This window comes from Ostrinia furnacalis, unplaced genomic scaffold (genome assembly GCF_004193835.3).
Source record: "Ostrinia furnacalis isolate ACB-3 unplaced genomic scaffold, ASM419383v2 OfSCF1396, whole genome shotgun sequence".
NCBI lineage: Eukaryota > Metazoa > Arthropoda > Insecta > Lepidoptera > Crambidae > Ostrinia > Ostrinia furnacalis.
The window spans coordinates 110,904-125,262 of NW_021131635.1; the positions used below are offsets into that span (position 1 = coordinate 110,904).

Consider the following 14,359-nt stretch of genomic DNA (forward strand, 5'->3'; position numbering starts at 1 on the left):
AGGACGAGTATGTACATGCGCTCACAGCGCCTGCTGCCGCGGCTGCGCGCCCGCCGCGAAGTATCTGCAACACGCCGCGCGTTACTGCCGGCCGTCTGCGCTGGCCGCTTGTGTGCTAACCACTGGGCTTGCAGGAGACATTGGCAAACCTCGCAAAAGTGTCACGTATAATATTAATGAAGTTTCACCCTATGTAGCGCTAAGACAAATAATGATATTGTCAGAATAATGCTTTTCGTGGTTAGTACACAAACGATATTTAGGCTACTCCTAAAGCGGGTACATCCGCGTCAGCGGGCATGCGGAGCGGAGGATGCGCAGATATTCATAAATGCTCAGCTTTATAAAGTTTCAATGCATCGAGAATGAATCAGGATATTGAACTGGCGCTGTCCAATCTGTTAAACCAACAATGCTCCAAATCGCTGCCATTGTCTTTCGGGATCAGGGACGCGAGCATGCAAGCTGGGACCCATTATCCACCATTCAGGTTTGTTATTACGTTAGGTTTGTTATAAAACTGGCAGAGTCGCCTTGAAGAATATTTTAGAATCAACGTGGATACAACGTGAATTATTTATTTTTTTATCCACAACGGGGAAGCTCTTGGTTTGTAGATTTGAAATTGTAGATTGTGTCTAAGACTCCCCTGGTCCAAAAAAACTAACTTTAAAATAAACTACTTTATGTACGAGTGTATAGTTTCGATCAAAATTATTTTATGAGAAACTATTCTTGCAACCCGTAAAACAGTAATAAAAGCTAGTTTTAAAAAACCTAGAAGTAACAGTGGTGGATAAAAGGTCGGAGGTCTTCCAGGCCGGCAGCCGCCCGCTACGAAGCTCGAAGCCATGCTGGTGGGGAGCGTCGGGATCTAGTTCCGGGACTCTAGTATATTACCGAAACTAGTGTTCCTTCTGTATTTATCCTCTTAGAAACGGTGGCTTTATCAAAAACAGAAAAATCTTGTTTACATTTCCATCAAGTTTTGAAATTCTATCTTATTAAAATACAACACCTGAAACATAATTATTTGAAACAAATTGTAGACCGATTAAGAAAATGAGTTCATGACTCATTTCCTTAGGAAAATCTGAAAGTTCACTTACAACTTACAAAATTATAAATTTAGTTGCACCTAATAGGTATTAAATTACTGAAAATATATTTTTTGTATTCATCATACTACAAACAAAACATGTATTCGTGAAAAAACTAAAATAAAACCAACTTAACACAGATTTTATGATGGCATTAAAACAATTCTAAAATAGGGTAGAAGAACCGGTTTTGGCTATCTTTGCACCTTTTTTGGCCACTCTTTATTTTCATAATATTAAATTTCTTTTACTGCTATTCCACACGTTAGGTACATTAGGATCTACAAAAATAATATTGGACAGACCCTATCGGGCATACTAAAAGTTACAGGGAAGAAGGACACACATTTTAATTAGTAATGTAAATCATTAAGAAATAATAATAATTTGAATTATCTTAATATTAGTTTTCAGTTTTATCGAGAATTTTTGATACTCACAATCAACCTTAAGCCTAAGCGCAGAGCACCGACTTTTAGTTGGCCGATAGTTGTATCGATTTCCAATTTGTATGAAGAATCGGCCGATACCAAATCGATGTAGTGTGCGCACATCCATACGTGTTCACATACTGATCAACAGCCCGACTCAACTATCGGCCGACGAAAAATCGGTGGTCTGCGCCTAGGTTATGTGGCCAAAAATAGAACAGCGGCCACAAACAGGGTCTCTACCCTAATACTCTCACTAGCTGGTGACATCTTTATTTATTTATTTGATCACCAACAAGGTTACATTGATTCGTACATATTCGTATATCTTTCGGGTGATTTTGGTGGTGTGGTGTACTGTACCTGACAGTGGGCCCGGACGCGTGTCGCGCGTGGTCCCGGCGCCGGCGCCCGCGCGCCGCCCGCGCGCCCCGCTCGCCCCGCGCGCCCCGCGCCTCGCCCCGCGCCTCCCCCCGCGCGCCCCCGCGGCTGCCCGCGCCCGCGCTGTACGACGTGTCGTCCGCGCTCGACTCCATCGCCGGGAGCGTGTCTGTAGCAACCACTCTTTGATAATGGTCTTGAACAAACCAACATTCTTAAAACAATATTAAATTAAGAGGCCTAAGATGCGCGCCGTGATAACTTTTATCGACGTCAAAATGTATGGGCAAAATCGATAAAATGGCGTGATAACCGCTTATCGCGGCGCGCATCTTAGGCCTACTGGTTACATTTTTAGCTATCTATATTGTTGGATTCAAGAATGAAAAACTAAGTAAATTGAACATTTAAAAAAAATCATAAAACTGTGAGCGATTGGAATGTAAAATAAAAAGTTCAATTAAAAATTAGAAATAATTTAGGGGAGTTTAAAATTGACCAAAATTAGATAATTAATATTATTGCACCAAAAAAAAATTTTTATTCCGGTTACTGCTTCACTATGAGTATCAAATTGAAATGTTGAGGTGCGCAAGTACGGCGGTGTTACCCGAGAGGTGCGCGGCGGGCAGGCGGTAGAGCTCGGCGGCGCACGCGGCGCACGGCGAGCCGCTCGACTCTGAGTCGCTGTCGCGCGCGCGCCCGTACTCTGCGTGATACGGAAATAATATTACTTATTTTATTATTATTACTGCAAAATATAAATGTCAATTTTTTTAGGTTTTACAGATTTCATCATTCTACCAGAAGAATTTAACTTATATTACATAGATAATATTTTAGTTATTACTATACATGTACGTACTTTCGGCAACAGTGTTAACTGCCCATTGCCAGTCATATCATCTCGTTCTATCGCAAATAAACACCATTTGATTAGAGCGAAAGCACAAACGGAAATGGATAGTTAACAGTGTGGCCGTGTGTACATACTTAGTTATTCTTGACCATTGTGCTCATTTTTTTATTAGTTTAAAGATACCTCTGCTAGTAATCATTTATTTAGCATTGTCTAGACAAAATACCCGAGTCATAAAGTAAAATAAAACACAAAGACATCTTTATGAATAAAATTATGTAGTTATTGTCCATTGTGTTTTACGCCGGGCCGTTTGTTTGCGAGCATATTTATTTTATTACGACGGCCACCCGTCTTCGAGCCACAGTTTGACGAGAACAGCACCTTAGGAATTACTATTATTTTCTTCCTCTTTAACCAAACCCTTCTTCCTTCTTCGTATTTTCAATTGGTTTTCACGCAAAAACTAGGCTAAGTACCTAATCATACTCGTAATACTTTGTCTTCTTTTCATTAATGATATCATAAATTTGATTTTTATTTTTACGGAAATTGCATCAGGCTATTAGGTAGTTAATAAAACCCGTAAAATAGTATGTAGGCGTGGAAACATTTCAGTCATTTGAACAGCGAGTTGTGCTGGCTCTTCTCTCCCAGCTAGCAGCGCTCCTCGCGCCTCCGCGCCACAATTAACGGAGCTCGTAAACCGAAGAGCTCAAAACAACCCGCCCTTTATCATACCGTCATGCCGGAGCCGGCTTCAATTACACGCTCAAAAATGATGCTTGTTAAAACGGTAACCTTCTGACAAACTTTTTTAAGTTTTCAAATTAGGTTTTCTTGTTTTTCAAAAGTTTATTAAATAACTGACTCGAATAAGGTTAATTTCAGGACTGTTTAATTAAATCATCGATCAGTATTTATAAAGTGCTGGTAAAAAACCATTTACCCTCTTACTAATAAAAATAACATGCTCGTTGAACAGTTGAATTAGGTATGGAAATGTCACTTTAAAACAGTGTTCAACAAGTGTGTAGCTTTTTATTAGTAAGGGGGTTAATAACCAATAATCTCTTATTAGGTCAGCCGCGGGCGCGTTTGAATTCTTATGCACAGCCAGTCGTCAGAACGTGTATGCATACCTACATGGATATTAACCAACGGCGAGATTTACAGAGTGAACTAAGCCTGGGCTATTAAAAGTTTTACACTAAGAAGAATATTTTAACTAAGCAATGGCAACAATTTGGTACAAGATAAAAGCAAGGTCACCTTGAAAGAGGTCAACGTCCCTCTTTCTAGAAGAAACTAAAAAATTTCTAGCAGTCCTTTTTTGAGAAAACAAAGTTTAAATAAAACAGAATTTAAAAGGCTTGACGATGGTCTGAAAAAAGTTTTATAAATAGTTTATATCGCGGCTCAATCAAATTAAAAAAGCGAAATTGTTCATGAATATGAAATTAAGTCTTGCAACAAGGTATAGGTTTGGTCAGGTGCTCTAAAAATTATCTGAGTAGCATCGGCCATTATTACTCAGCACTACATAATAATATACATAAAATACTTCTAAGCAACCGGTGTCTTCGAAATCATCTTATTCTTATTGCTTAGAGTCGATGCTTGGTTGATGGAGATCAGTGTGGATAGTTCGTTTCACGGTGTCGTGCAAGTCCCGTAGTGGGCCGTAAACTGTGCAAAACAAATGTTTATTGAGCCGGACTGTTTGATATGGGTCAGTTAAGATAAAGCGATGGACAGGATTAAATTACCTACGAGTGCCTCTACAAAATGGCCAGAACATGAAAATTTAAATTTTAATGTAGTATTCATTCTGAAAATATTGACTTGACTGGGGCTCGATTAGGTTATAAAATCAAACATTTTTAGCACAAGCTAAAGTGCCAAAATACTAGTCAAAATTGAATAAAATTATATTTTTTATTTGATTAAAAAAAAAGTATTTTTAAGCAAATGAGCAAGCAAGGTGGACCGACGAATCATAAAGGTGGCAGGGAAGCGCTGGATGCAGGCCGCTACACGGAAAACATTGGGGGAGGCCTATGTTCACCAGTAGACGTCGTATGGTTTGAAATGATGATGATGATGGTGATTATAAAATAACTTTGTGTCTTACATATTATGCGTATTTTCACAAGCTTAGCATTAATTTAAATAATTCAGTAGCGTGTTTTGTAATGCCGTCTCAGCAGGTGAAAATTTCAATATGCAGGGATGTTTTAATACAGCGTGTAGCTACGAGGTATTGTTTGGAGACGCCCGTAGCACTCTCGTAGTCCCGCGGGCTACGGCGCGTGCTACATTTTTCTTGCTTTGCTACGAACATTTGGGGAATTTATGCCTCGCTACGAAGTGTATTAAATGAGATTGTATGTACATACCGGGTTTGTGTTAGTAGGAGTTATTTAATGTTGCAATGTTTGTTACACGGCTTCAGATTGTTTTTGATTTTATATGAACATTGAAAAAAAATTAAAAGTCGAACTTTTACACTTTAACTTCTCAATTATACATTACTTTCATCAAGTAGAGTTGTATGTTAAAACAATTAATCTGTTTGTAATGTCTAGATCAACTAAGTGTTACATTGTATACTTAAAATACAAACTGCAATTGAATCACTAGACAGCGAAGCAGTACTCGAGCAGACATTCAAGCTATAAGCGTCCAGCGGCTTACAGGCGGCTTAGCGTAAGGCGGTGGAGGACGAGTCTCCGATTTATAGAGCAGTCATCATTTGTTACGGCGTCCGAGCGGGCCGAAGTCGCGACGTAATTGAACGGAGGACCTGCCCCCCTCCCCCCGGAGCGGCCTCTCACAATGGAGACTGCACACAGCGGAAATTGCAAACTCGCTCAATGGAACCAGAGATAATGCCTCTAGAATGAACTATTATTATTTTATGGCGTTTTTAATATCCTGAACTCTATTCGCTCGCAGTTATGACGGGCGTTAATGCACTTTGAGGAGGTTATAACATAGTTATAATTTTATGTCGAGTAAATACTGAAATTACTGTCTAAGTACTCGTTATTTTAGTAGTGTCTCCCGCTGAAAATAAGCAGCTAGAGGTTATAATCCTCAAGGAAATTTAGAAAACATTAATAGACGATGTTTAAATGGGTAAAAGAAAATATTTATTTAATCTTTCGGAAATTAAATTCGAAATAAAATCTGCAACTTGTACTGTTAATACATTATTCAGTTTTTTCTAAACGTAGAGTTGTTAAAAATATTGATGACACTTAATGCCCAGTCCAGAATTAGATTTGTACTCGTACAATAAAGTTCTCATCTAATAGCATCCGCTTCCGACGGCGCCTCGACGCGGCCTCAATCAAACTCGCGGATTATGAATTCAAGGCTGAAGCGGAAATTGCAATCTCAGCGCCTGGAGCGGGCGTCGGCGCTCTTTGTTACGCGATATGGACCGACGATGTTTGCAGATAGAATTACTCGACTTCACATTAATACGATTACCTCCAGTTGTTTATTAACACAGTATTTGTTCAGGCGCGAATATCTGTTTGCTAAAGACCTTCTGAGTCAATCTTTGTGCCTTTGATCTATAATGAGTCTCTTTATTTATTTTTGGGACCTTAGCAACCTCCGGTTAAAGTAATGTCCGATTTATTTGTTTTATAACTTAAATAAAATAAAATAAATATGATAGCATTGTAATAAAATCTGCTGCCTTGAAAAATGGAAATTTTAAAAGTTTTCAGGCCATGTTATGTAGATTGCCATTACCCGAATTTAAACAAGTTAATGTATTTGAATTGGTTTGGCATCTACCTTTCTGGTAAGTTTGAGACTAAAAATTCAATAACAGAAATAGATATTTGATGGGAAAACTCAATGGAAAACTGTCCAGTCCTTTGCACTGAATTAATACACTCGGCATCAAATAAATCGCACCTCCCGCGACAAGCACTTATCAAACGTATGCATCCCCACTTCCCACCAACATTGGTACCATTTGAAAGCCTAGTTCTAAACTTCATTTTATTAAAGGAAAGGTTTTTACCCCAAAAATGTGTCTTTACAAGGATCCAGAGTCACTTCTTAAAAAAATATGTAGGTAGTTACGCTATAGCCATTTTTTATGACTATAAAACTGTTAAGTTGGGATTAATCGCTATCCATCTGTTAAAGAGGACACGTGAGATCTTTATTTGGTTTTATAACCATAAAAATTGGTCTAATTGATCCCAGAGGTGAGCCCAAAGTGAGGTCTATTTTCAAGTCACATTTATGGTAGGGTAAACCAGAGAGTGATTGCCCACTGGTAGTGATTGCCCGCTTTAAGAATAATATTGTCAGGTGCTGACTTTGAATCACTCTAGTTAGATTTGAATTTACTAAGTAGATGGCTCCGAGATCAATGTACAGTAGATTTAAAATTTACAATAGGAAACACTAAAAAAAAACAGTTATGGCGGATTTTGTCAAGACGGTTGAAAATGTTACTCAAACAGGTAAAGACTTTAACAATTTTACTAAGGAATTACTTGCTTAGAGGTTAAATTTTTTTTGCAAGTTATTTAATAATCAACTAATGGTGTATAGTCATGATGAAATTATAAGTGTTTTCTCCATTATCAATGAAAATAACTGATAAAATTTGATTTCTAACGGTCATTTTAACGGTGGGTAATCACTGCACGTAAATCTGTATATTTTTAGTTATTGCCCACCATCATTTCAGTTATTGCCATATGTTAATGTATAGTTATTGCCCAGGGCAATTATTATTAGAGTGTTGCCACCATGCAGTAGCAGTGTTTAAGTTGCTCATTGCTAGACTTGTTTTGCAATTTACAGGCATAAATATTGAAATGGCTTTTAATGTTTCATTTTCTGTATGCCAAAGACTCCAAAAGTTCAATATAGCATGGAAAATTTGCAAAAAGCGATCGAAGATGTATCCAACAATTTATCTACAAGATAAATTGCTGAAAAATATGGTTTGACTTGAAAAAATTGATAAAAATTCAATCGCAAATACAATAAATGAAAATCCTACGTTAAATCTACTAGTGAAAATGTTAAATTGTAAGGAAATAGATACAACTTTAGGGAAGAATAACCAACTGCTAATTGAACATTCTGAGCAACCACTTGAACTGATATCAAAGAAGATAAAAAAATAAATACATATAAAATTTACATACAAAATTCAAATTTTTGCGTTTTGAAGTAAATTATTCTGTCTCTACCGATTCTGACTCATCAACATCAGCTCAAGAAATATTTGATAATAATAATATGTTAATAAGGCCAAACGCAATTTATTTTGAAATTTTGAAGACTGTACTACTAGAATTTTAGTTTAATGTTTTGTTTTGTTTATTTAAAGCCTATTTTGTCATTTTAAAATTGATTATTTTGTTTTAAGATACTGGGCAATTACTGTGCTTCGATGTGGGCAATTAGTGTAAGTATTGGGCAATGACTGTACTTTTTGGAGGATTTTAAATTTATTTCAATATTTTCTAAGTTACGTAAGTTTTAACTAAAAACTGTTAATATTCTGTTTAATAGTTTATTGAGTTATAAGAAAAAAGTCATAAATGGTCGATAATTAAAATACTTTCTTTAATTTTTCATCTCAATGTGTTTGAAATCTTTAAGTGGGCAATAGCTATACGGTTTACCCTATATGTTAATCATTTATTTAGAAATGAAATGTATTTTTCTTTAAGGATATTTATTGGGCTTTCAAATAACACCAATATTGTTGGGGTACCATAATTGTGTCAGAAGAAAATCTTTAAAGTTCGCGTCGCGGAAGGTGCGGTTTATTTGATGTTGAGTGTATTTTGAAATATCAAAATGTAGAAATGTTTGAATACTTATTCAATTTAAAAGGAGCTATAGCAGTGAGGGTGTTTTGTGTAGAGACACAATCATTTCGCTTCCGCCTTGTGATTGCAGAATTCCATTTGTAGCGCTTTCCTGGACGTTTCGGAACGCTTGCGAGACTTCACATGAGAGACTTTAGTGAGAGGCAGGGGTTGACCCCTTGACTTGCTTGTTGTGTTAAGTCAAAACAGTATCGACTTAAATTTTAATTTGACAATAACATTAATTCGTAGTAAATAATAGTTTGAATCTAACAATTGTAGAAACTAGTAGGTACTACTATGTTATTGAAGGTTAATTTTTTTTCCTATCTACAACGAGGAAGCTCTTTTATCATCATTATAAAATGACATTATCATCCTTTTATCTGAAACTGGATTAACTTTGTAGTAACAGTTTTACCAGCAGCAGAGCTGATGGCCGCTAAGGCAGAAAAGTTCTCGAGTGGCGACCACTGGCTGAAAGACGTAGTGTCTTTTGGAAATCGTTGTGGGATTTCCATCGGGGAGGCCTTTGTCCAGCAGTTGGACGTCGTTCGGCTGAAACGAACGAAGCTGGCTTTAAGAGATACTAGGTAACACGTAACTCACCAGAAGCGTGCGCGAGCAGGTTGGGTCGCGGCGGCGGCGCGGCCAGGTCCAGCGACTCGGCGCGGCCGAAGGTGCGCAGGTGCAGCGCGCAGCCGCCCTCCGCGCCCCCCGCGCCCCCGCCACCCCCCGCGCCCGCGCCGCCTGCCATGCTGAACGTCGCGTACGGGCTGATCTCGTGCAGCTCGCCTTTGCAAGGGACGGTGCAGTTAAACAATGCACAGAGATATACAGGGTGGAATTTTGTAATGACACCTGGAGCGAAAGTACTCTTATACTGAAGATAGAAAATTTTACTCAAAAAAAACATTCCTTTATTTTTGAAAACAAAGAGAACTGCATTCAAATATTTTTGAAATTTTTTCGAAAATTCACTACCATACCATACAATTTTCTGTAAATAATTAAAATAATTTGAGATTTCGTGGTTTTCCTTTCATTTAATTTATCAAGTTTGTTGGAGAGATTTCATCCATAAACTTGACCCTAACGATCGACACAATAAAAATACAGGGTGTAATTTTTAACTTATTTTAGTTGGTTCGATTACCGGGTGTGGCATGGAAATTTTTGGAAATCTTTGAATGTAGTTCTATTTCTTTCCAAAAAAAATAATGTTTTCTTTGAGTAAAATTTTCTATCTACAGTATTAAGAGTACTTTCCCTCCAGGTGGCATTACAAAATTCCATCCTGTATAATACGAAGACACATAAAATATTAGCTAGCAAAGCATTCGACAGTCTAAAAATTTTGGATGACAGATAGCAGGCAAGCAAGTTTGAAATTCAAAACCTCTGCATGTCCACATAATGCTACTCACTATCGGGCGGCGTGAGTGTCTTTCCGTTCCGTTTCCCGGGTTCCGTAGTGTAGAGCTGAGGATGCGGCGCGCGCGCCTCGTGAAGCGAACATTCGCGCCGAACGCATAATTCGCGGCGCCGCGCCAGCATAAGACCTACTGCCAACCAACCGCATGGTTATGAAGATTTTATGATTATAACAGTAAAGTGCAAATTCTGACAATTTATTCAGCATTGTCATCAACCAGCGCCCAGCCCACACATTTACTAACCCTGTCCTTAATGATTTACCTGCCAGTGATGCTAATAACGCTGCTAGCCCTCCACCGAGCAGTAAGGGAGCAAGACTCAATCGCCACTCGGGGACCACTTCTGCAGCGCCATCGGCCAGTTGACTTCTGGCTTCCACTGGCAGCTCCGTTGGCTCTCCCATCCGTTCTACATAATGAAAATGTAGTATTTGAACAATCTAGGATTCGACAGTAAGTGCACGCTTCATTCTACGAAAAGGCAGCTCACCTCCATTAACAGTGTGCGTGGCAGCCCGGTAAAGCGCCGGAGTGTCGCCGGCGGGTGAACGCGCTACCACGCGTATTTCATACCACGTGCCCGGCTTCAAATTGCTAGCCTGATAAAGAAATATTACTTCCACTACCACAAAAAGTATTATTCAGCGAATCTACAAGCATAACTTTCTATGAAAGTATTAATGCTTAAATATTATTCACTTGCCCCCTTACTAATAAAAAGTTACACAGTTGTTGATCACTGTTTTAAAATGACATTTCCATACTAAACGTCACTTTAAAACACTGATCAACGAGCGTGTAAGTTTTATTAGTAAGGGGGTTGGTCAATAGCTTCTGATGTATGAAGTCAAATCAAACGGCTATCCCACGCAGGATCGACTGTGTAGTTTATTCCCGTTGTCCCCACCAGGCTTGTATCACCACTTTATTTCCGTTGTCTCCACCGGCCGGAGGAGTGGCGACAACTTGATAAATTTTAATTAGATTCTCGTTATTTCCACTGGCGAGGACAAACTAGATGGGAATAACTGTAATAATCTAGCTGTGTGAGTTGAAATAATGCAACTTACCAGTGCGGATTCCCCGTCAGCGACGAGGTCCTGCCAGGGCCCGGGCGCGGGCGCGAAGGGCGCGGTGGCCCGCACGGCCACGGCCCAGGCCGCCACGGGGCAGCGCCCGCCCCACGCCAGCAGGTTCAGCCGCAGCGCCGTGCTGTTGGCCCACACGAACTCCTTGCCCGGCGGCGCCTTCGCCTCTACGCACAATGCCAACTCTCTTGGTGGGCGACATCAGGCTCGTAAGGAGACAATGATGTCATTGTTTACCCTACTACGTAATAAGCACTTGTGGAATCATTTAATTTTGCAATAAGAAGATTTTAATTTGTAATTTTTGTTTGTTCTGAAAATTCTATAGAATTTGACGGCCCGACACTTCTCCGCTCTGTTCCGTTCCGCTCCGCCTTGGTGGAAACCGGATCTGACTCTCGTTTCTACGATAGATATCGCTGTATCAAAATCCATATCATCATCATCATCTCAGCCACAGGACGTCCACTGCTGAACATAGGCCTCCCCCAATGCTTTCTATCATGTTGCTCGGTTGGTAGCGGCCTGCGTCGAGCGCCTTCCTGCTACCTTTATGTCTTTACCAAAAACCATAATAGGTATCTGGGATGATAATATACAAAAACTCATGAAGTTAGCTTTATTATTTAGTATGTAATCTGTAAGTCTAGATATTAGCTATACCACGAAATTTTGTATACCCTCCTGGGGCCTGGCGTCATATATTTATTACATAAAACAAAAAAATATAAATCAACGCTATCTGTTGAAATTTACCAGAACTTTTACGTTAGTTAGTTAGATGGTGCATCTGACCATCATTCTTAGCTGTGATTGGCTAGTGAAGTGACATTTATATTTTTTTATCTTTAATTGAACTAGCGACGGCGCCGCGACCGGGAACAAGTGGTTAGTAATAATGAAATTTTTACTAAAATATAAACGATTTCTATAAGCCTTTGTTATTATTCGTTTTGGGATTTGAACTGTTTTATTATCTGAGTATCACTGATTGTGGAAATACGTATGAAAACTACGAAAACCATGGTGAAATCTGAATGTCATACAGGTATTACATGAGGTCCCAATTACTAGTGTAAACTGACAGAGCCCAGTGTAATACCTGTATGACATTATACATTTTCTATTAAATAGCATACAATCTGATATAATTTTCTTATTTGTTTAGGTAGATATATGCGAATATAACATATTAAAACACTCAAAAATCGATTTTACTGGTAAAGTCGGCCCAGAAGTATTATCAACACCTCAAGTCACTTTGATTTTTTTTATGAAATTAAAATAATTTCATAAGGCACTTAATCAAATTGTTTTTTAATTTTTTTTATTGCTATTGACCTTATCTACATCATTTAATGTTAATACACATTGGTGTGATGCATTTTTTTATCACGAGGATTTTTTAATTTGAGTCATCCAAATGAAATGCAATAAAATTTTGAAATACTATTTAAAAAAAATAGAGATGCAATGTTATTGCCCAAAAATGACATAAAACTTGATAAAGAATCTATCTAGCTACATTTTAACGAAAAGGTACTTAAAAAATATCAATAGTTGCATCCACTGCATAGAAAAAAGTAAGTACAGGCAGAAAAAAAATTAAAAATATAGCAAAAAAATTTTTGGCATCTCAATATATTTCAAAAATCGATTCAAATTCGTTGTAGATAGTCAAGAAACTTAACTAGGAATTACTTTTGTGCAATTTATTACGGGACATCCTGTACATGAAATAAAAAAGTCGTTGACATTGGGAACCGATGTCGTAAATATATGACATTGAGAAAATTGCCGTTTTCCAGATACAATTTTTTATTTTATTTTTTATGATAATTATATCAATTATTAATACTATTTGGATAGTTTTCATATGAATTCACGATAAAAATAATTCCCGGGCCCCAGGAGGATACACATTATAAGATACACTATACAAGAATGCATGGTAAATTCAGTGAACTGCTCCTGAATCGAATGTACCTACTACTGCTATTTCTATTTATTTATATTAACCGGCAGACAGTGGTGACTGAGTTTGTTGCGGCGCTTCTTCTCAGCACTTGTCAAATGTTGGTCTCGAAGCGCTGGTAGGGTAAAAAGATTATGAGACATGTAGAGGCTCCTTAAGAGCAAAATGACGATTTGTAAGAACTATTTATTAGTCTAAAGAAATTTTGACTTTGACTTTGACTTATTCACTCGTAAAACAAGTAGCACACTCACTGTCGCCCCGGGTGCGCGCGAGCAGCGGGCGCGAGTGCGGCGACGCGCCCACGGCGTTGTGCGCGCGGAGCGTGACGCGGTACAGCGCGCCGCACGCCAGCCCGCGCAGCCACAGCGCCGTCTCGCCGCCGCCCACGCGCGCCGCGCGCGCGCCCTGCGTGCTGTCGCCGCCGCGCGTCCACCACACCGTGTAGCCTGGGGACATGGTCTAGTTGTTTTTGTCCACGCAAAGGGTGAAAACTTATACTTTTTTAAGGTTTTTCTATTTCCTTCTCTTTTTTAAAAATGCATAGGCACTACCAAGGCATTTCACTTTTAAGGGATAGCAACCTTGAGTCGGTATCTCCTCGAAGGGATGCGCAATGCTAATAGCAAGTGCGTCCGCAGAAGACTAGCATCTTGACATCCCCTTACGAGCATATCAAGATAAAATTAAATGGTGGTGTAATGGCTAGTAGGTAATTATTTTTTACTAGCTTTCCGCCCGCGGCTTCGCCCGCGTGGAATTTTGTCTGTCACAGAAAAACAATATCGCGCGCGTATTTGCTCATCGTTTAAACCTACCCTGGACTACGACAAACATTTTAAAACCAAAATCAGCTCAATCGGCCCAGCCGTTCTCGAGTTTTAATCAGACTAACGAACATCAATTCATTTTTATTTATATAGATTATTTTCACTGTGTCAATATTAGATTTTTTATTCTTTTTAAAGTAAGTACCTAACAACGCCGTCCCGAGATCAGGCGGCGGGTCCCAGGCCAGGTGCAGCGCGTGCGTGTCGGCGCGCACGAGGCGCGGCGCGGGCGCGGCGGGCGGCGCGCGCACCACCAGCGCGTACTGCGCCGCGTCGCCGCCGCCGCCGCCGCCGCCGCCACGCACCGAGCACGTGAAGTTTGCGTTTGCTTCCGCTTCTAAACGTTTCGAACAGCCATCGTCAGTGAAAATAAAGAAAGAAAGAAAAAAAACATT

General features: G+C 39.2%; 1 protein-coding gene across 1 annotated transcript in view; it reads right to left on the reverse strand.

Annotated features, from left to right (window-relative positions):
* The window catches only part of LOC114352515 (Down syndrome cell adhesion molecule-like protein Dscam2), a 22,985-nt gene continuing 8,626 nt past the window's right edge, over positions 1–14,359 (reverse strand). Inside the window, exons 13-22 of the mRNA XM_028304140.1 lie at positions 14,110–14,301; positions 13,389–13,583; positions 11,142–11,326; positions 10,562–10,670; positions 10,334–10,480; positions 10,063–10,197; positions 9,245–9,430; positions 2,523–2,621; positions 1,895–2,081; positions 1–64 (exon numbers count right to left, since the gene is read on the reverse strand). Coding sequence (XP_028159941.1) covers positions 22–64; positions 1,895–2,081; positions 2,523–2,621; positions 9,245–9,430; positions 10,063–10,197; positions 10,334–10,480; positions 10,562–10,670; positions 11,142–11,326; positions 13,389–13,583; positions 14,110–14,301 — 1,478 coding nt within the window. The 3' untranslated portion in view covers positions 1–21. The remainder of the gene's footprint in view (positions 65–1,894; positions 2,082–2,522; positions 2,622–9,244; positions 9,431–10,062; positions 10,198–10,333; positions 10,481–10,561; positions 10,671–11,141; positions 11,327–13,388; positions 13,584–14,109; positions 14,302–14,359) is intronic.